The sequence below is a fragment of the Microcaecilia unicolor genome, unplaced genomic scaffold, assembly GCF_901765095.1.
Source record: "Microcaecilia unicolor unplaced genomic scaffold, aMicUni1.1, whole genome shotgun sequence".
Taxonomy (NCBI): domain Eukaryota; kingdom Metazoa; phylum Chordata; class Amphibia; order Gymnophiona; family Siphonopidae; genus Microcaecilia; species Microcaecilia unicolor.
Genome location: NW_021963193.1, coordinates 35,631 through 58,722, shown reverse-complemented (window position 1 = coordinate 58,722; position 23,092 = coordinate 35,631). Strand labels below are relative to the sequence as shown.

Genomic DNA, 23,092 nt, shown 5'->3' with positions numbered 1-23,092 from the left:
CTTCTTATCTTTCTTACGATGCCCGTCACCGGCGCCGGAAGGCATGGAGGAGGAGGAGGTCGATCCCCCTCGGTCTCGAGGTACCGGGTCAGACAGGGTTCGGTCCCGTGGCCCACAAGCTGAGGGAGTGACCGGGGCCGACTGCCCACGCGGCCTCTCACCCCCACTCTCACTGGAGGACCGGCGGGCCGACGGGACCTGTTCTCCTGGGGTCGCTGCCATCGGTGCCGATGTCTCGGGCATCGATACCGGTACCGAAGGGCCGGGCGTCGATACCGATGCCTTCGAGGTCGACGTCGAGGGGCCGGCGCAAGTTCCAAAAAGACGGTCCCGCAGAACTTGCCTCGCAACCTGAGTCCGTTTCCGGAGACCGAGACACAGAGAACATGACTTGATATTGTGCTCCGGCCCGAGGCACTGGAGGCACCAAGCGTGGGTGTCGGTCTGCGAGATCGGCCGGCCGCAGCGACCACACTTTTTAAATCCACTCGGGACCTTCGAGGACATCGACGTAAAAATCGCGTCGGCGAAGTCAAAGTCGTCAATGGTGGCTGAAATCACACCACGAAAAGGAAAACGACCGTGCGGCCACTAGGCCGCAACGCAGCGTCCCCGCTGAAAGCGAGGGAAAAAAGGGAGCGCGTGCTCCACACGCGCAGGGTTTCTTTTTTTTTTTTTTTTTCAAAAAGAAACCGGACGGTAACTAAACCTAAATAAACAAAGAAAAAGCACGATCGGCGTAAACGCGATCGAAAATCCGGCGGCTGAATCAGAGAGAGCGGCGGGGCACGACTCTCTCCAGACGCGGAAAAAAAGGAACTGGCGGGAGCGGTCGCGCACGGGCGGGAAGACGGCCGCGCATGCGCTGTGGGCGTGCCCTGCGTGCCGACCGTCCCGCGAAGCTTTTTTCCGGTTGGTGGGGGCTGCCGCGGACGTCACCCAGTCGTGAGAACAAGCAGCCTGCTTGTCCTCGGAGAATAGGACTATACAGCCATTAAAAATTGTAATTGTTCAATTAAAATTTTCAAATTGCATGAACTGGCCCTCCTAGCATTTCCTCCTACACAGTGCAAAATATAGGCAGCAGACAAATTCTCAAAACTGACATACTTCAGTCACTGAACTAATGGCTACTTTTACAAAGCCACACTATCAATTCCCACACGGCAAATGAGAGGTAGCCCATAGGAATTGAATGGGCTTCCTCTTATTTGCCACACCAAGAATCGGTAGCGCAGCTTTGTAAAAGAAGGCCTAAAAATTACAATTTTTTTCTTACCTTTGTCTGGCAATGTTAAGCTTTTTCTCTGTCTCTGTCTCTGGTTCTGCTGTCCTCTATCTTGCTCTGAACTCTTGTTTCCAGGGCCTCCTGTCTATTCACTATTTCTTCTCTCTCCTGACATATCCATCTTTCACATTCATCTTTCTTCCAGTTTCTGCCTCCTTTATGTATCTAGTTTCCATCTCTTCCCTTCCGTCAACATCATTTTCCTTCTCTTCCCTTCCTGACCATCCATGTACATTCCTCCTCTCCTGCCTCTATTTATGTCCAACATCTCCCTTCTATTCTTCTTCCATCCAGCACTACCCCCCTCTACCCCACACCATCCAGCATCAGCTCTCTTTGGCTTCCCTTTTTAGAGACCTCAATACTTCTCCTACCTCCTTCCCTGATCAGTTTTTTTGTTTCCAGTCCTTTCCCTCTCTCTCTCCTCCCACCATCCAGTATCATACAGTCTTTCACCCCTACCCCCCAAAATCTAGCATTGCCCATCTCTACCCCCTGCCGCCACCCACCACCATTGCTCATCTCTACCCACCCCACCCCTCCATCACCACCAGCATGGCTGGTCTCCCTCCCTTTCTTCTCCTCTCCTACACTCAATCGGTTTTGATTTCTCCTCTGGACCACTGGTTCTCGACTCTGCATTGCAGAAGCCACAGCTAATAGAAGATAGGCATGTGCGATACATTCCACTACGTTTGAGTGCAGCAAATCAGAGCCAGCAGTGGCACACATAGGGCAGTGCCGTCTGCTCCGGTCCGCAAGGGATTTAACAAGCTTCTTCCGTTTAGCAGTTTTATTTGGACTGAAATCTATTTTAATTGTTTGGACTGATCTTGACTATCCTTTTTGGAATTGGCTTAATTTTTCACCATATTATGCTGACGGAGAAGCAGGGGGTGGGGGTGTCCTTAACGCACAAAAAGCAGTTCTTATTGGTGTGGGGTCCTCCCCTTCCTCCCAGAGGCCGTAGCTTGATATTGAATATTTTAACTTTTTATGTATTTTTGTTTTTTAATAGGGGGGTTGGTGGTTGGACAGATGCCTATTGTCTTTACAGGGGGGAGGGCTATCAGACACAAAGCTCCTCTGTGCTTTTGTTGAATCAATGTACCCATCTTCTCAGTTTACTTGACTTCTTTTTATTGTTTGTTTGTTTATTGACTATATTGATAAACAGATTTAAACAAAAACGGAGCGGATATAGCACCGTTCACGGAAGAGTGTTTATGAACAACTTGAAAATCTAAAGGTGGACAAAGTCATAGGACCAGACGGGATCCATCCCAGAATATTGAGGGAGCTCAGAGAAGTTCGGGCAGGTCCTCTTAAAGATTTGTTTAATAAATCCTTGGAGACGGGGGAGGTTCCATGGGACTGGAGAATGGCGGATGTGGTCCCTCTTCACAAAAGTGGTGATAGGGAAGAAGCTGAAAGCTACAGGCCAGTAAGCCTCGCTTCGGTTATTGGAAAAGTAATGGAAGCGATGCTGAAGGAAAGGATAGTGAATTTCCTGGAAGCCAATAAGTTACAAGATCCGAGACAACATGGTTTTACCAAAGGTAAATCATGCCAAACAAATCTCATTGAATTCTTTGACTGGGTGACCAGGGAATTGAATCAAGGACATGCAATAGATGTAATCTACTTAGATTTCAGAAAAGCCTTTGACATGGTTCCTCACAGGAGGCTCTTGAATAAACTTGACAGGCTGAAGATAGGACCCAACATGGTGAACTGCATTAGGAACTGGTTGACGGACAGACACCATAGGGTGGTAGTTAATGGAATTCGCTCGGATGAGGGAAAGGTGAGTAGCGGAGTGCCTCAGGGATCGGTGCTGGGGCCACTTCTGTTCAATATATTTGTGCGCGACATTGCCAAAGGGTTAGAAGGTAAAGTTTGCCTTTTTGTGGATGATACCAAGATTTGTAACAAAGTGGACACCACGGAGGGAGTGAAAAACATGAAAAAGGATCTGTAGAAACTAGAAGAATAGTCTAATGTTTGGCAATTAAAACTCAATGAGAAGAAATGCAAAGTGATGCACTTAGGGAGTAGAAATCCACAGGAGACATATGTGTTAGGCAGTGAGATTCTGATATGCACAGGCAGGGAGAGGGATCTTAGGGTGATAGTATCTGAGGATCTGAAGGCGATGAAACAGTGTGACAAGGCGGTGGCCATAGCCAGAAGACTGCTAGGCTGTATAGAGAGAGGTGTGACCAGCAGAAGAAAGGAGGTGTTGATGCCCCTGTACAAGTTGTTGGTGAGGCCCCACTTGGAGTATTGTGTTCAGTTTTGTAGGCAGTATCTTGCTAAGGTTGTAAAAAGAATTAAGGCGGTGCAAAGAAAAGCTACAAAAATGGTATGGGATTTGCATCACAAGACATATAAGTAGAGACTTGCTGACTTGAACATGTGTACCCTGGAAGAATGGAGAAACAGGGGTGATATGATACAAACGTTCAAATATTTGAAAGGTATTAATCCGCAAACTAATCTTTTCTGGAGATGGGAAGACAGTAGAACTAGAGGACATGAAATGAGGTTGAAGTGGGGCAGACTTAAGAAAAATGTCAGGATGTATTTTTTCACAGACAGAGTGGTGGATACTTGGAATGCCCTCTCGCGGGAGGTGCTGGAGATGAAAACGGTAACGGAATTCAAAAAATGCATGGGATAAACAAAGGAATCCTGTTCAGAAGGAATGGATCCTCAGAAGCTTAGTGGAGATTGGGTGGCAGCACCGGTGGTTGGGAGGCAGGGCAAGTACTGGGCAGACGTCTATGGTCTATGCCCTGAAAATGGCAAGGATAAATCAAGGTCAGGTATACATATAAAGTAGAACATATGAGTTTATCTTGTTGGGCAGACTGGATGGACCGTACAGGTCTTTATCTGCCGTCATCTACTACGTTACTATGTTACTATGTATGTTACATGATATACAAGAAAAGAAATCCATTATTGAGAGAAATGGAAAATAGAAAGAAGAGCAGACAAAGGATAAGGAGGGAGGAGAAAAAATGCTAAATACCCAAGTTTGCATCACTATCAGGGAGATAGGGAGGAGTCAGCAATCATCATACACCACTCCATGAGTCAAAGCTATGGCCTGGATTTGTCTGCTCCAGCGTCAATCCCTGCACCCTCCTGTCCCCAAATGGCAGGAAGGGAGAAGCTAGATTAGGGAGCAAAATATAAAACTTTGATGTGCTCTGTTTCTGACTTATTCGTTCCACACTGCCGTAGAGGGGAGAGGTTTGTGCAGAAAGCACAAAGTGGCTTGAGAATAAGACTCAGATGCTTGCAATTCAAGATACTGTCCAATCATGGCAAAGGAAGGACTTCCAAGGCACACCACACCAGAGTCAAGAAGCACTACAGTAGATAAGTACATAAGTAATGCCATACTGGGAAAAGACCAAGGGTCCATCGAGCCCAGCATCCTGTCCACGACAGCGGCCAATCCAGGCCAAGGGCACCTGGCAAGCTTCCCAAACGTACAAACATTCTATACATGTTATTCCTGGAATTTTGGATTTTTCCAAGTCCGTTTAGTAGCGGTTTATGGACTTGTCCTTTAGGAAACCGTCCAACCCCTTTTTAAACTCTGCTAACCGCCTTCACCACTTTCTCCAGCAACGAATTCCAGAGTTTAATTACACGTTGGGTGAAGAAACATTTTCTCCGATTTGTTTTAAATTTACTACACTGTAGTTTCATTGCATGCCCCCTAGTCCTAGTATTTTTGGAAAGCGTGAACAGAAGCTTCACATCCACCTGTTCCACTCCACTCATTATTTTATATACCTCTATCATGTCTCCCCTCAGCCGTCTCTTCTCCAAGCTGTATAGCCCTAGCCTCCTTAGTCTTTCACTGTTTCTGTCATTTCTGCCCTCTTCTCTCCCCAAATTCAGTGAAAAAAATGTAATACTACATACCACATCAAGTGGCGCATAATCGATGTCCTCAAGAAGGATCCATTGGCCACTGGTTACAGCTTGCGTCAAGGTTCCTGGCTGCCACACAAACTCCCCTGGGATATCTGTACAACGATACATACCCAACAGTGTCTGGGAAAGAAAAAATAGAAAAGAAAATCACAGTTAAAAATAAAGATCCATTTCAAGGATATTATTATTCTCCCTAATTTAAATATTGGGAAAACTTGCACAAATTCGGATATTACAGCTCCCCCCCCCCCCCCCCACACACACACACACAAATAGAACTTGAAGGAGGGAAAGCGCGGGGTACAAATGTAACAAAAAAAAAAAAAAAAAAAACTTTATATTTGTCCAAAGCACCTAGCAGAAGATCACAACATCAGCCACATAGGGGCAATGATAGTGGCTTACCCCAGCCAGGATGGAAAGAGAAGCATTAGAGGTGAAATCTGAGGAGGAAAAAAAAATCTACAGCATACTGGGAACTGAGCTAAGGAGGAGTAAAAGAAAAAGAGGGAGCACAAGGGAGTGGGGAGAGCATAAAAGGAAGGGAGGCAAGATCTGGGGAAAGAGAGGAGAAGGACATTTTCAAGTTAACAACACAAAATATTTGGACACCACCAAAATAGGAAATGTCGATCTGTGATAAGACCTATTACATTATAAACCATAAAATTATACTGCTTTATCACTTTATCATCACCTCTCTCTCCTGTTTTCTTTTCCCCACCAGTCCCACCTCCTACCTTTTCTCTGAGACTATCATTGGAAAATTTTGATATTTCACTTAGTCTGATATTCTGTCATCTTTTGCTCATTTCAGACCTGAAATACTGGTTCTGCCTTTGAAAGCTAGACAGGCCCCATATTTACTGAACAGGGTCTTCCAGCTAAACAAATGCATAGAGTACAGTCCCTTTGGCATGTGGCTGCCAAATTGATTTGGGGGGGGGGGGGTGAGAAATATGTATTTATTGCTTTTTCGCTTAACAAAAATGCAAAGGTAACATACACAGCTTATGTCCCCTTTAGAAAGGAAATCTTTGGGGATAAGTGGTGTAACTATACTTGTGTGAGTTTGTGTGTATGTGTACTAATATTGCAGGCCCTTCTTAATAAGGGCCACCACATTAATACATAGATCAATCTAACATTTTAGGTTGCTTTAAAATACTGGCAGTTTGAAAGACAGGGTGTTGGTAGCTAACAAGCAATAATGTGAAAAGCAATATAAGCTATAACCAGTAGGGGGGGGGGGGGAGAATGAAGCCTACCATGCCTGAAACTGCTGATGCAGAAACTTATGCGAGTCTTCAGGACACTGAGGTCTGAAGGCTGAGATAAGAGAATGTAAGCCAAGCATAAGAGCTACCCATGGGTGGACACGTGCAAGATAACACAAGAAATAGAAACTGAGTAGCTATGGAAAATTTACAGTTTTTAAAAGAAAAGAAAAAGGGAACAGAATAAGGGGTGGGGGTTGACATACAATGCTTAGAACTAATGTAATAGTTTATAGATATGAAATTAATAACCAATGAAAAATTTAGGGGCAGAAACCTATGTTACAAGAGAAAGGAATATAAGCTGTAAAAGTTAAGGTATGTGTGTACCTGCTTGCTATAAGAGACACCCATTCTTGTAAGAATGTATTTTGAAATAATAAATTAAGACTTGCTTCACCAATTTGTTTTTGAAGTCCTTTCTTTGTATAGGTTCTCAGGTTATCTAGAACCTATTTCTAACAGGGGGCTCAAAGTTCAACCATGTTGACCCCATTTATGTCTGCATTACATTGGTTGCTGGTGCAAACGATAACAGAATTCAAAGCATTGACTTATTTTTTTAAGACACATGGATTGAGTCCAGGTTATCTGAATCCTAGGGTATCAATTTATCAGCTCATCAATGTCTTCGATGTTCACAGGAGCTTTTGATAGCCTTTCCATCTGCTAAGTCAAGCCAGCTGCTTAGTACAAAAAACAAGACTGTGTGGGCCCGGAACTTTGGAATGGCCTACTATCTTAAATCAGGGACATTGCACTATATATACCTTTTAGGAAAAAACCGAAGACATGGCTGTTTAAGAAATCTTTTTCCTATTAATGATTGCTGCTTTGATGTTTTTTTAATTTATGTATTTGACAACCTTGGTTACTGTATTAATCTTAAGGTTAATCCTGGATGTAACCTGCTTTGAACTTGACGGTTTAGCAAGATATTAAATTAAGAGTTGGCCCCAGGAGGAAAACCTGACAATAGGCCAAAAGCGGTCATGCTGAGAATGTTGGTCAAAGTACTTAAGTAAAACATGCATTTATTTTTACTTTTAATATTGAAGTACAGTGGGGAACATAATTTAGCTTAAGCAAAAAGAAAAGTTACTGCCTAATACAGTGGTTCCCAAACCTGGTTCTGGAGGCACCCTCAGGCAGCCAGGTATTCATGAGAGAGATTTGCATGCAGTGGAGGCAGTACATGCCAATCTTCCTCATGAATATTCAATGTGGATATCCTGAAAACCTGATTGCCTGAGGGTGCCTCCAGAACCAGGTTTGGGAACCACTGGCCTAATAAAATACTTTGAGTGAAAGAACCACGACTAAAACAAATACAACTACTGTATTTTTATCTCAACAACCTTATTGCTCTACAATTCAGTCCACTGTGCTTTCTGTAAACCTACATTTTGAAAATGGCTGTCGCTCATTATTAAGCCAGCACAGCTAAAAAGAAAAAAAAAAAAGGCTTTCAACAGCTACACTAGGAGTAAGTGGAGAGCTCAGTTTGATAAAAAGTTCCTTCAAATCAGGCCAGGATGCAATATTAGGGATATCTTCTGACTGGGTCTGCAGGTATTGATCAAGGAAATCTGTCTGAAATCACTTGACTTCCTTATAGCAAACAACGTTCAGCATCATCATCATTGTCATTATCATGAGAATGTCAAATAAGAAAAACCATATTGGGTCAGACCAATGGTCCATCTAGCCCAGTATCCTGTTTCCAACAGTGGCCAAGCCAGGTCACAAGTACCTAGCAGAAACTCAAATAGCAACATTCCATGCTACCAATCCCAGGGCACGCAGTGGCTTCTTCCCTATGTCTGTCTCAATAGCACACTATGGATTTTTCCTCCAGGAACTTGCCCAAACCTTTTTTTAAAACCCAGATACGCTAACCGCTGTTACCACATCTTCCAGCAAACAGTTAAAATAATGCTAATTTATCATCTGCATCTTGGTTTTCATCTCATCAACATGCTGTCCAATTACAGAGTCAGCTTTCATAAAGCCAGAATCTTTGTTCTAGAGGACAACTGAATTTCAGTTTCGAAAGCAGTCCAAAATCCGGGTTTGGATTTCTAACAAAAATGCCAGTGTGTTTTTGGCTGAAACTCTCCCCCTCCTCCCCTACAATCACTCTGTCCCAGCATTCCGCATGGGCCTACCTCAAGAAGCAAGCCCTGGTGGTCTAGTAGCCACTTTAGATGCAAGAACAAACCCCCCCTCATTCCAACCCCATACCATAAGAACATAAGAATAGCCATACTGGGTCAAATCAATGGTCCACCTAGCACAGTATCCTGCTTCCAACAGTGGCCAATCCAGGTAACCACATCCTCTGGCAGCGAGTTCCAGAGCTTAACTATTCTTTGAATGAAAAAAACTGCCTCCTATTTGTTTTAAAAGTATTTCCATGTAATTTCACGGAGTGTCCCCTGATCTTTGTACTTTTTGAAGTATGAAAAATCAATTCACTTCTACCCTTTCTACACCTCTCAGGACTTTAAGAACTCAATCATATCCCCCCATAGCCATCTTTTTCCCAACTTAAGAGCCCTAACCTCTTTAGCCTTTCCTCATATAGGAGGAGTTCCATCATCCCCTTTATCATTTTGGTCCCTCTTCTATGAACTTTTTCTAATTCTGCTATACTTTTTTTTTTTTTTTTGAGATGCAGCGACCAGAACTGAACACAATACTCAAGGTGAGATTACACCATGGAGTGATAGAGCCATTATAATATTACTGGTCTTATTTTGCATTCCTTTCCTAATAATTCCTAGCATCCTGTTTGCTATTTTGGCTGCCAACACACATTGGGTAAAAGATTTCAGCATATTATCTACAATGACACCTAGATCTTTTTCTTGGGTGCCAACTGCTACGATGGACCCTAGCATCGGGAAACTGATTCAGAATCTTCAATGTACATCACTTTGCATTTGTCCACGTTAAATTTCACCTGTCATCTGCATGCCCACTATTCCAGTTTCCTAAGGTCTTCCTGCAATTTTTCACAATCCTCATGTGTTTTGACAACTTTGAATAGTTTTGTATCACTCGCTGATCCGTTTACCAGATCATTTATAAAAATATTAAATAGCAACAATCCCAGTACAAATCCTGTGGCACTCAGGTGTGGGGGAGGGGGGGGAGAGAGATTGACCCAATGCCAGCACTGACCCGGAATTCTGTGGAGCAGAGAAATTCTGCACAAACTCTGCACTGTGCAGAATTCCCAGAGTAATTTTAACCATTTCCTAAAAACTCAAAACATTTGTTTCAGAATGCAACTCTAAGGCAAGCCTATTCTAAAATGCAGGGGTACTACAGAGAAAGCTCTTGCCCACTAACAAGTCTCTCATCATCTGCACAGAAGGGATGCTCAAAAGAAGAGTGCTGTTACGAGAGAATTTAACAGATATCAACAATGGATATACAACCATCCCTTAACATCAACTTTGAATAGAACACATTCTGACCTTCAGATTCCATTGCTCTGCCATAACTGAAGACAGTAGCAGCTGGAGGCAAGCAGACCATATATAAAAGCTAAGGGTCTCTTACCAAACCTCACTAGCAATCCCGGCATATGCCAACAAAGCCCATTCACTCTGAATGGGTGTCACTGGAATCGATAGCCCACTTTGGCAAAAGAGACCTTAAGATGGTGAAAGAACAACCTATTTAGGAAGTCCTAAAAGGAACAAACCAAATTTTATAAAGGTCATAGAAACTTATAAAACTGATTCCAAAAATGAGCTCCTACTTGGCACAAATACCGACATGCAAAATTTACACCTGCTCTGAAAATGATATAAAAAGGCTGCATTTTTATTAATATTTTAATTGTGATTAATTGTACAATTAAAGGGTTTTTTATTTATTGATTTATTTTGTATTTAGTTCCCACTACAGCTCCGTGGACTCTGGGCAAATAACTTAACCCTCCACTGCCCCAGGTACAAAATAAGTGCCTGTATATAATATGTAAACCGCTTTGATTGTAACCACAGAAAGGCAGTATATCAAATCCCATCCCCCTCCCTACAAAGCTTTCCCTCTGGTCCATCCCGCCTCTTCCAACATCACTTCCTGTTTCTTCATGGGCAGGACAGGTCAAAGGGTAAGCTTTGGGTTAGGCCACAGGCAGTGTAAGTACAATGCTGCCGGAGACCAACAGAAGACAATGAGGGGTGAGATGTTGGACCGCGGGTGGGGGAAAGAAGCTAGATCACAGCAAGGACAGGGGTTGGGAGTAGAAGAGAGCAGAACAGATGTTTGGAGAAGAAAGGAGACTCTGCAATGTGATTAATTTAAATTGTGATTAATAATTAATGCATTAATTGCAAAGATAACCACAATTGCTTGCAGCCCTAATAAATGTGTAGAACAAGAGACAAACCTTAAAAAAAAAAAAAAACCCAAACAGTCTATTTATAATCCAAAGCTCACAGAGATTCAAACATCTGTGCCAGACATGGCCATGTTTCGCCTGAAAAAAGGATGCATCGGGGGCAGAGTTACTAGAAAATCAAACAAAAATACATACATAAATATACTTAAAACCAAAAATCATCAGTGAGTTACATACAGAAATTAAAAAAAAAAAAACAATCTGGATCCACAGTGGACATTCTTTTTTTTTTTTTTTTTTTTTTATAATCCAGTGCCTCTAACGTTGTCTGATGAACCAGACATGGTGAAATCTGTATTTTCTCACCAGCTGCGTAAGCCAGACTCCCTCCTTTTTCAAGCTGTTACAACTGTCACTTTTTGTTACATTTAGTTCCATTTATTTATTGGTTATTTATTAATATATATGTGAAATTTTGATCCATAATTTTTGTTTTTTTTATTTCTGTATATAACTCTCTCAGTGATGATTTTTGAGTTTGTTCTTTTTAAGCTTTTTTATACGTGTTGATTCACCTTCTAGTAACTTTCCCCCTGACACAGCTTTTTTCCAGGCAAAACACAGCCATGTCAGAAACAGATGTTTGAATCTCTGGGAGCTTTTGATTAAAAATAAAGACTATTTGCTTTTTATAAGGTTTGCCTCTTGTTTCCATCCATCACGTTGGATTTAGTGGATCGCTTGCCTTGGTGCTTCCTCACTAATAAATGCGTGTACACATAGGCGTAGTTTGACTGTTTCATTTGGGGGGGGCAAAGAATGGGCGGAGCATATTAGCATATCATTTGCATATATACATATGCAAATGAATATGCTAATATGGAGGAAGGAAATGAAATTTACAGGCAAAATATCACAGATGCACATTTCAAAAAGCTGACATTTCAATTAATAAATTATGAATAAAATACTTTTATTTACCTTTGTTGTCTGATCATTTAGTTTTTCTATTTGCTTTGATCCCAGTGTCTTCTGTTTTATGCAGTGTCTTCTTTCCAGTAGGCTTCTCTCTGCTCCCCACCCTCCCAGTCCCATCCATCTCTTGCTCCTTCCCTCTGCTCCCCACCTCTCCCAGTCCCATCCATCTTCTGTTCACCATCCCTCCATCCCATCCATCTTCTGCTCCTTCCCTCTGCTGTGCCTGACCTCTCCCAATCCCATCCATCTCCTGGTCCATCCCTCTGCTCCCCACCCCTCGCAGTCCCATCCATCTCTTGCTCCTTCCCTCTGCTCCCCACCCCTGCCAGTCCAATCCATCTCTTGCTCCTTCCCTCTGCTCCCCACCTCTCCCAGTCCTATCCATCTTCTGTTCCTTCCCTCTGCTCACCATCCCATCCATCTTCCCTCTGCTCCCCCCCCCCCCCCCGCGAAGTCCAAGATGGTGACTCCGTTTACCCCCTCTCTTCCTCCCTCCCTCTGGCGCAGGCAGCAGTCTTTTCCAGCGTTCCTGGCAGCGGTAGCGATGTACACGCTGCCTTCGGTCTGCCCCGGAAGCCTTCTCTTCAAGTTCCTGTTCCCACCTATGTGGGAACAGGAACTTGAAGAGAAGGCTTCGGGGCAGAGCTGAAGGCAGCGTGTACATCGCTACCGCTGCCAGGAACGCTGGAAAAGACTGCTGCCTGCGCCGGAGGGAGGGAGGAAGAGAGAGGGGTAGATGGACACGCTCCTCTCCGTCCGCTTGGCTTCCCTGCCCTCTCTGTCTGCGTCCCGCCCAAAAGGAAATGACGTCAGAGGAAGGCGGGACGCAGATAGAGAGGGCAGGGAAGCCAAGCGGATGGAGAGGAGCGCGTGCCTGCATGTGGTTTTTTTTTTTTTTTTTTTTTAAACTAATGGCGCTGCGGCGCCTCGCGTCGTTTGGGGGGGCATTGCCCCCCCTCGCCCCCCCCCCAGTCTACGCCTATGCGTGTACACCAACATTTTGTAAACACATTTGTATCACACCTTTGCATCCACCCACCCAAGCTATATTCCCAGCGCAACTATATGAAGATCACAAAGTAGGTGAATCCTTTATAACGTTGCACAACTGCATTTAAAAAACCCCTTTCCTCTATGTAGAAAAGGCTTCACACATAGAAAAATCATTATAAACATTACCCTCTTCTGATATATGGTTAGAGAAATTAGCTTTTAGACAAGAACATGGCAGTTAAATTTTGAAGTCAACCCCTTTCCTCTTCCACCACCCTTCCAATTCATGCAGTACTCTATCTGCCCCTCTCATTTGATATCTGCTCATATTCTTACCTTACTGTCAGTCTGATCTCCAAGCTGCACTTTCAGAATGTCTGGTGGCCTTACTCTCCCTGTCACAGCTGCCAGGTACTCCACTAGAGCAGTTTTGCCACATCCTATAGGTCCTTCCAGCAGCACAGCATTTTGGAATGAGACTGCCATAGCAAGTCTCTGGAGATTTTTGCACGTAGACTCTACAAGAATAAGGTGGCTGATGCTCTCCTGTAAGGAAATATATCTGAGTTATAGCTGCTGCACAGTGAAGCTTTAAAGCACTTTCTTCCATCAATTTCTGTCTCAAAGGTTCTCAGCAGGCTAACCATCTGTACAAGTTGATTAATCTACTACTACTACTACTATTTAGCATTTCTAAAGCGCTACAAGGCATACGCAGCGCTGCACAAACATAGAAGAAAGACAGTCCCTGCTCAAAGAGCTTACAATCTAATAGACAAAAAATAAATAAAGTAAGCAAATCAAATCAATTAATGTGTACGGGAAGGAAGAGAGGAGGCTAGGTGGAGGCGAGTGGTTACATGTGGTTACGAGTCAAAAGCAATGTTAAAGAGGTGGGCTTTCAGTCTAGATTTAAAGGTGGCCAAGGATGGGGCAAGACGTAGGGGCTCAGGAAGTTGATTCCAGGCGTAGGGTGCAGCGAGACAGAAGGCACAAAGTCTGGAGTTGGCAGTAGTGGAGAAGGGAACAGATAAGAAGGATTTATCCATGGAGCAGAGTGCACGGGAAGGGGTGTAGGGAAGGACGAGTGTGGAGAGATACTAGGGAGCAGCAGAGTGAGTACATTTATAGGTTAGTAGAAGAAGTTTGAACAGGATGTGAAAACGGATAGGAAGCCAGTGAAGGGTCTTGAGGAGAGGGGTAGTATGAGTAAAGCGACCCTGGCAGAAGATGAGATAGGCAGCAGAGTTTTGAACCGACTGGAGAGGGGAGAGGTGACTAAGTGGGAGGCCAGCAAGAAGCAGATTGCAGTAGTCTAAACGAGAGGTGACACGGGTGTGGTGAGGGTTTTGGTAGAGTGCTCGGAAAGAAAGGGGCGGATTTTATGGATGTTGTAAAGAAAGAAACGACAGGTCTTGGCAATCTGCTGGATATGAGCAGAGAAGGAGAGAGAAGAGTCAAAGATGACCCCAAGGTTTCGAGCTGAGGAGACAGGGAGAATGAGAGAGCCATCAACAGAAATAGAAAATGGGGGGAGCGGGGAGGTGGGTTTGGGGGGGAATGTCCTCATAAGGTTTTGCTTATGTTATACTTTTTTTTTTTGTATGGATTAATGTGTTACGTACACAGAGTAGAATTTTTGTCTATCATTATTTCTGGTGTTTTATTGATACTGAAATGACATGGAATACAATTCAGCACTTGGTTGGTAGGACAACAAGCCAGCCAGCTTCTTAGTATTTCGCCTCCATTGGAAGTCTTACTTTTGAAGAAAACTAAGGCCACCAACATCTTTTGGATGCCTATAAGTTGCGGAATCGTCTAAATGGCCCAACTCTATGATATGCCACCCCTTCCCCCTGGAGAATGAGATACAGCCAGGCACCCTCGAGTTTGCTACAGGCCACACAGAGCCCTGGTTCCACCCTTATACCACATGTCATTGCAGGCTGTCCAAAAAGGAGATATGCCTTAAGAGGGGGAGCAATGCTGAAGTTCTGACAGAGCTTTACGGACATGGTGAGGCACTCACAAAAGAGTGAATCCAAAGGGGGTCACCTCCTTTAGACACTCTCTCACAAGTAAAATGGGAGGATTACTGTAAGGCTGGAGGCTGGCATGGGATTCTGCAGTTAGTGTTTGGCCACAAGAAGTAGTTTACTTAAATTAGTTTCCTCTCTCTCTGAAAGGGAAAAGAGAAACTATGCAGTGATATATACAACACATATATTCTTGTATTCCACAACAACTTAACACATTCTATGCGGATCCAGACAGCTACACAGGAGCGGGGATAGCGGGATTCCCGCAGGAATCCTGTGGGGATCCCCTCCAGGTCTGCGGGGATCCCACAGGGATGGGCCCAGGCACAGAAGAATCCCCGAGAAAGTGCCTTCCCTCACCTGAGCACAGGGTGTCCTCCCGCCACATACCTCTACTCTGATGGTCTAGTGGCTTCTGTAAATAATTGTCACAAATTGAATGCAGTGAAAAACAGGTTCAGGCTTCCTAAAGCAAACTAGGCCTGTAACTCTCAGACCTGATACTTCACTGAAGAAATGTGACAGCCTGATTAAGCTTGGCAGAGTTACAAAGTTGGCAAAGGGTTGTGTACAGCTGGACATAGGCATGCTGAGAAACTATAAAAAAAATAATTGGGACAGGTGCATTAAAGTTAAATTTAAGGATCAGCGAAGCTTGGAGATAAGGAAGTTGAAACTTGGTCATAATTGATGTATGTGCCAATTATGATGAAATTGCAGATGGCTCATAGGGATCTGTGGGACCAAAAAAGTACAAAAGGTCTGCTAACTAAGCATTACTTTGGAGAAGCCAATAACCTGTGAAGGCACGTCATCTGTCATGAAGTGCTGCTCTCCCCCACCTCTGAATGCCTGCATACTAGATGTACTGTGATGTCTTCCTATGTTAAGCTTGCCTTTGGTAATTATGAAATAAACTTAAGAAAACAAATCTAGAGTGTCCTTCTGATTCTTGAAGTTATTAGTGCCCAGGCTGTGTAGAACAGGCTGAGAATAGAAAAAAGGTCTAAGCAAATAATTTTGTTAAATTGATGGATACCCTATTACTTCCCCAACCAAAACTATCAATATTGTGGCTTCGTAGCCTTCCAACAGACTCTATAATAAACACTTCTTCGGAGCAGAAAAGATTGCCAACTCTTTCCCATCCGCTGCCATGGTGTTCATCCTCTCGTCTACAGTTTTTTTTAATGGCTGCCGAGACTTCCAACAGCGGAAGTCTTGTGAGGTCACCGCTGGAAGTCTCAGCAGCCATTTTTTTTTTTTTAAAGTGGAGATGAAAGGATCAGCACTACAGCAGCGGGCAGGGAAGTGGGGATCTTTCCTGCCCCGAAGAAGCCACTAGACCACCAGGGTGTCTTGAGGTATGTGCCAGGAGGGCACCCAGGGTCAGAGGTGAGGTGAAAGGATGGAGTCGGGATGATAAAAAATTAAAGCCATTTAGGTGAATCTCAGTTTTCCCGTCATCCGTCATTACTGTACACTCAAAGCAAGCAACCCTATGAGCTGCGGCATCCACATAATCGTTCTTTATTGTTGGTGGCATTTTTATTTTATCTCACTTATGTTTTCAAACATGCCGGCTTGTGCAGCATACAGATGTACACAGAGGAAGTATAACAGAATAACTTTTCTTTTTTTTTTAACTTTGAATTTTTATTGAAATAACATCTCAAACATAAGCCACTGGCTCCAGCACATGACAATGCAACAATTTAATTTTTATTTTAACATTATGCAACAGAATAACTTTTCATAGGTAGAGTAGCAATTTGTTATAAATCGTAATCTGTGTGTCATTTGGAGGTTTGGAGGGGCTGGTTATAGGGACACCCTAGCACTTATATTCGTGCAGAGATTTTTTTCTCCTGGTAAACGGTCATTAAAACAGACATCGTGTTTATGACATTTATATCTCACATTAAACATGAATTAGGTTTAAACATGGGAGCATTGAAAAACTTTATTTTTTTCCTGTGCCTACATTAAAAGAAAAAGATGGCACATGGGAACTTGCTCCTTTTGGTTTGTGGATTGCAATGGTATATTCTTAAAAGTGCACTTTTTTTATTACTACTTTTTCACAGAGAGGTATTGAATAATGAGGGAAGGGCTTCATTCATGCAGACGTTTTGTCCAGTGTCAGTCTAAATGTGCCAACATTGTAATTTCAGCACACTATTAGCCACCAAGTTCATACAAATTTAATTATATTCATTAGAATATTAATGTCAGACTGCTTGCTATGTGAATATTCTATAACTGTTTCATTATTGCTACCAGTTACTACTGAATAGGGGCATATGCTTTAAACTTTGTTTTAATTCATTTATCCAGTCCTTAAATGTACATAGTTTTGCTTTCTAACCCAAAGGTGAACCCTAAGGGTGGTTGAACAATTAGGTAGAAACTGTGTTGTTTCTGACTTTGTTTTGAAATTTGGAGTGATCTGTACATCTGCTCTCTTAGCAGAGTATGGAAGAAAATGTTACTTATACTAGCATTTTTACTGCTTATAGAAATCTGGCTTTCTTGGAGGGGGGGGGGGTCAAGGTGACTGCGGCACAGCAAGGGCTGGGCGGGCCAGGAGCTCGAATGGAAGAGATTACTTGCAGCGGGGACAGGTGGGGATGGGTTAGATTTCTATCCCTGTGCAACTCTCTATGCGGTTCACAATTAGAAATTCAGGTAGTCCATAAAGAACAACAACTAATATTGAGCAATAAATCAACACAATGAGAATTTTCTAAAAAGAAAAGCATTCAAAAATTTCCGAAATAAAGAACAAGTAGTAAGAGATCTAATCTGAGCTGGTCAAGCATTCCTAATTTGAGCTACTAAATATGTAAAGCTGACAGAAAACACTTTTATAATGAATGCCTCTTGGGTTAGTATACTGCAATAGTAAAGAATTTTTTTGATACCACTTACCTACCAATAAGTACACAAATATTGCCATACTGGGAAAGACCAAAGGTCCATCAAGCCCAGCAGCCTGTTTCCAACAGTGGCCAATCCAGGTCACAAGTACCTGGCAAGATCCCAAAAAAGTACAATGCATTTTATGCTGCTTATCCCAGAAATAAGCATTGGATTTTCCCAAAGTCCATTTTAATAATGGTCTATGGACTTTTCCTTTAGGAAGCCGTCCAAACGTTTTTAAACCCTGCTAACTGCCTTTACCAAATTCTCTGGCAACGAATTCCAGAGTTTAACTGCACGTTCAGTGACAAAAGATTTTCTCTGATTCTTTTTAAATTTACTATTTTGTAGCTTCATTGCATGCTCCCTAGTCTTAGCATTTTTAGAAACAGTAAACAAAAGATTCACATCTACCCGTTCAACTCACTCATTTTATAGACCTCTATCATATCTCCCCTCAGCCGTCTTTTCTCCAAGCTGAACAGCCCTAGCAGCTTCAGCCTTTCCTCAATGGGAAGTCGTCCCATCCCCTTTATCATTTTTGTTGCCCTTCTCTGTACCTTTTCTAATTCCACTATATCTTTTTTGAGATGTGGCAACCAGAATTTAATACAATATTCAAGGTGCAGTCACACCATGGAGTGAAACAAAGGCATTATAACGTCCTCAATTTTGTTTTCCATTCCTTTCCTAATACCACCTAACATTCTATTTGCACACTGAACAGAGGGTTTCAACATATCAACAGCGATGCCGAGATCCCTTTCTTGGTCAGCGACTTCTAATGTGGAACCTTGTATTACGTAGCTATAGTTCGGGTTCCTCTTTCCCACATGCATCACTTTGCACTTGCTCACATTAAATGTCATCTGCCATTTAGACACCCAGTCTCGTAAGGTCCTCTTGTAATTTTTCAAAATCCTTTCGCGATTTAACGACTTTTAATAACTTTGTATCATCAGCAAATTTAATTACCTCACTAGTTTCTCCCATCTCTAGATCATTTACAAATATATTAAAAAGCAATGGTCCCCGCACAGACCCCTGGGGAACCCTTCTCCATTGAGAATACTGACCATTTAACCCTACTCTTGTTTTCTATCCTTTAACCGGCTCACCTTTATCCACATGTTTATTCACCCCTTCAAAGAAATGTAGTAGATTGGTGAAGCAAGACTTCCCTTCACTAAATCCATGCTTTTGAATATGCTCTGTAATTCTGTTCTTTATAATAGTCTCTACCATTTTGCCCGGCACAGATATCAGGCTCGCTGGTCTATAATTTCCCAGATCCCCTCTGGAACCTTTTTTAAATAACGGCATTACATGGGCTCCCCTCCAATCTTCCAGTACCACATTCGATTTTAAAGATAAATTACATATTACTAACAATAGTTCCACCAGTTCATTTTTCAATCCTATCAGTACTCTGGGATGAATACCATCAGGTCCAGGAGATTTGCTGCTCTTCAATTTGTCAAATCGCCCCATTACATCCTCTAGGTTTATAGAGATTTTGTTCAGTTTCTCCGAGTCAACTATGAATACCATTTCTGGCACCGGTATCTCTCCCAAATCTTCCTCTGTGAAGACCAGAGCAAATAATTAATTTAAAATTTCTCAGTTATGGCTTTTTCTTCTCTGATTGCCCCCTTTACCCCTCGGTCATCTAGTGGTCCAACCGATTCTTTTGCCAGCTTCTTGCTTTTAATATAACTAAAAAAAAAGTTTTACTATGTGTTTTTGCCTTCAACACAATCTTTTTTTCAAAGTCCCTCTTTGCCTTCCTTATCAGCACTTTGCATTTGACTTGACATTCCTTATGCTGTTTCTTATTAATTTCAGTCGGTTCCTCCTTCCATTTTCTGAAAGATTTTCTTTTAGTTCTAATACCTGTTTGTCCACTGCAACTTTCTTCTTGCAGGCCTACAGCCTAATCTTCCTTCTACACAGGTGCATTCAAAATTCAGGTGCCTCACTTGCTTTCCTCCTACAACATTACAACCATATTATCCCTCTTCTCAAAGCTATACAATGGCTCCCATCTGCACGCACATTCAGTTTAAAACTACTCCTCCTAGAGAAACTTAGGGTGGTAGCAGCTATGAAAAAGATGACCGATAGATGTAGAGGGAGATTTAATCCCAATGCAGAGGAATGGATATATTTGGAGATAATCCTGGAGGAATCCTCAGAGATTAGGGTTGGATAATCAAAGAATGAAGGTGGGGAGGAGGGTGGAATGGGGGTTACTTGGGGGAAAAATGAGTTGTGGAAATTGTTGGAAAACAAAAAATGACGTTTGGAATGTTATGGGAGTCATGAGCTCCAGAAAGTTGTTAAATTGCTGGTTTAATAAAAATTTTATAAATTAAAAAAAACTCCTCCTCATCTCTGAGTGCATTCATTATACATTTTCATACACACACTTTTTTTTTTTTTCTCTCTTATTTTCCATTTTATCATCCTCCACAGGACTTTGCTCATCAGGCAAGTAGATTCTATAGATGCCCCTTTTCTCAATTCCAGACTGTACTTCTGGATCAACTCTTCAATGTCGCATTCGGCACCTAACCATTATACCTCTATTCAGGAAATCTAGACTGCCCCAACTTGACATTTCGTCCTTCAGATTGTAAGCTCCTTTGAACGTAACCCTAGTAGCGTTTTAGAAATGTTAAGTAGTAGTAGTAACTCACTTAGGTTGGTCTGTCTTGCTCCCTTCTCTGGGCATATCCAACTCCCACTGAGAGACCCTCCTCCAGAATTTGTTTTGCTGAGTCCCGTGCTCCAGTGCTAACCACTATGTTTCAAATCCAAAACAGCCTTAGCACATGGCTCCCAATCTACCTTACCATTGGGCTAGCAGGACCTTCCCTCATCAATTCAACCCACTAATAGCCAAGAGAAAAATGACTGTTGCTTACCTCATCTTTGGGTTTCAGCTGCTGCTTCGGTAACACAACTCCACAAACTGCAACTACACTGGAACAAAGATCTTCTGAGACAATCTGGTCCTGCTTATGTGGTAAGCTTTTTCTCCTGTGCCACAGGGTTATGTCTGGATTGGCTAGAACCAGGGACTTCTCAATATTCTGTGCATGTACTTCCTCTAGAAGCCTACAACATGGGGAAATAAAAACTCATGAAGCAGGGCCAGGCCAATAAACTGATGCAGCAGAGTTAATCCCCCCCCCCCCTACCTGTATCAACATAACATAGCAACCTGCAAACCTAGAATGGAAATGAAATTTCATTCTGGCTTTGTTTTTTTTTTTTTCTTTTAAACAAACCAGTCAAGTGAAACATCTTTCACTAAGTCAGGAGCTGGGTTTAAAGACAAAGTGTGGGCCTATGGCATATCCTACCTTCTCAGTTCCTCTTCAATGATATTTCAGATGTTTTGTCACCCACCCACCAGCATTCAGGTGGTGGACTGGTATTACACAAGTCTGCAGGAGAAGCTGAACAGGAAGCAGCAGCTTTTTTAATTTTTTTTTTAACTGACACCACCACAGAGCGCATTTTATCTGGAAATACCCCACTGAACACCAACAAAATCAATACAGACTTGTCTTATAAAAAATCAGCTTCTACATGCAGAATAAGGGGGAGGGGGGTAAAGAGTAATGGAATTTGATTTACTGCCTTCCTGTACTACAACCCAAGCAGTTTACGTTTATTAAATACAGGTACTTTCTCTGTCATTAGTGGTTTCATAATCTAAGTTTTTGTACCTGGGGCAATGGAAAGTTAAGTAACTTGCCCAGCGTCACAAGAACCCACAGTGGGAACTGAACCCAAATTCCCCAGGTTGTCAGCTCACTGCACCAACAATTAGGCTAAGCCTCTACTCCACAGGATACTTAGGCTCTGATAAGCAGCTGCAAACAATTGCACCCGAGATACTTGGGACTGCCTCAGAGCTCAATTTGCACTGGTATGTGCTTATTTCATCACGTGTGTATATCTCACAAATGCACCCAACCTCCCAACTAGGAATGCCCTCATATATACTGAATAAGAAATATTCACTATGTATCTGTAATATATTTTATGTACATATACATAAAACATTTTAAGTGCCTATTTCTGCAATTTTAGTACATCAAAAAAACCTCTCTTTTTAATTTTTAAAATGTTTACGTACAAGGCTTATAAGAAAATATACCTATCTAGTGTTTTTCTCCTTTTCAACTATTTTACAGAGACAATATGCCCCCCTCTGAAGTCCTTAGATGAAGTTTTAGACCCATAAAAAAGTCAGAACATGGATACTCTGGGCTGTTATAATGACACCCTTACGTGAGCCAACAGCTACAAATCAGGTGTTTCTGCAGCATAATGGGGTGATGGGGGGGCTAAGGAGGAGGAACATAGCATGCAGAACAAAAAAAAAAAAAAAAACACCAGACTGTTTGTAAATACTAGACTTACTTCAATTTGAAATATATTATCTCATCTGGACTGAGTATCTTCTTCAGGAATGTTAGTCGATGTTCATCATTCATACTTGTAACCACAGCCAAACAATTTGCAGTATACCTGGAAAAAAAATTAGAAAATCTGTACCATATTCAATTTCCCATAAAATGAAAATGCTCAATGTTACACACTGATCTCGGCAAGACCTGTGGCTCAGACTCCAGCATCTTTTGCTGTTTTGTTCTGTTTTTCTCAATGTAATCCTCACTCTTATTTAAAAAGTAATCTTTTCTCTCAGCTCTTCTATACACTGTCAACAATAATGTTCCCTCTAATGACCAGGTTGTGGTGAGCAAAAGTTTTCTCTGAAAGCAAAAATGCTGTTTCATTACCCTGTGAGCGCTATTCACTATTTGTAATATAACAATCGTTTCAATTCAATATTTTCATTGAAATAGCAAGTTTATTTAAACTGTTCAGGCACCACAAGAACATTAAAACAAACGTTTAGACTTTCGGATTAGGGCTGTCCATTTAACGCGTTAACACATTAAATGAGTAACTCGCGTTAAAAGTTTTGACAAGTTAACAGTATCGTCCCTCCCCCACTAGCCGACACCTTTCTTACCTCTCCCAGCACTGCACTCCAGCAGCCCCCTTCTCCTCTGCGGCTCCTTCTCCCTGCTCACCACTGCAGTGAAAACAGTGCTGCTTCTTACCCTGCTCGCAGCGTCTCTCTAACAGGAAGTTCTGTTTTCAGCACAGCCTGCAGCAGTGAGGAAGAGAGAGAAGGAGCCACAGAGGAGAGGGCAGCCGCTGGAGTACCGTGCTGGGAGAGGTAAGAAGAGGT

At 42.5% G+C, this 23,092-nt stretch overlaps 1 protein-coding gene across 1 annotated transcript in view; it reads right to left on the bottom strand.

The window, feature by feature from the left end:
- The window catches only part of LOC115459060 (midasin-like), a gene marked incomplete at both ends in the record, with an annotated part of 142,006 nt that overhangs the window by 84,134 nt on the left and 34,780 nt on the right, over positions 1-23,092 (bottom strand). The window contains 4 exons of the mRNA XM_030188924.1: positions 5,234-5,365; positions 13,190-13,399; positions 20,745-20,937; positions 22,255-22,362. Coding sequence (XP_030044784.1) covers positions 5,234-5,365; positions 13,190-13,399; positions 20,745-20,937; positions 22,255-22,362 — 643 coding nt within the window. The remainder of the gene's footprint in view (positions 1-5,233; positions 5,366-13,189; positions 13,400-20,744; positions 20,938-22,254; positions 22,363-23,092) is intronic.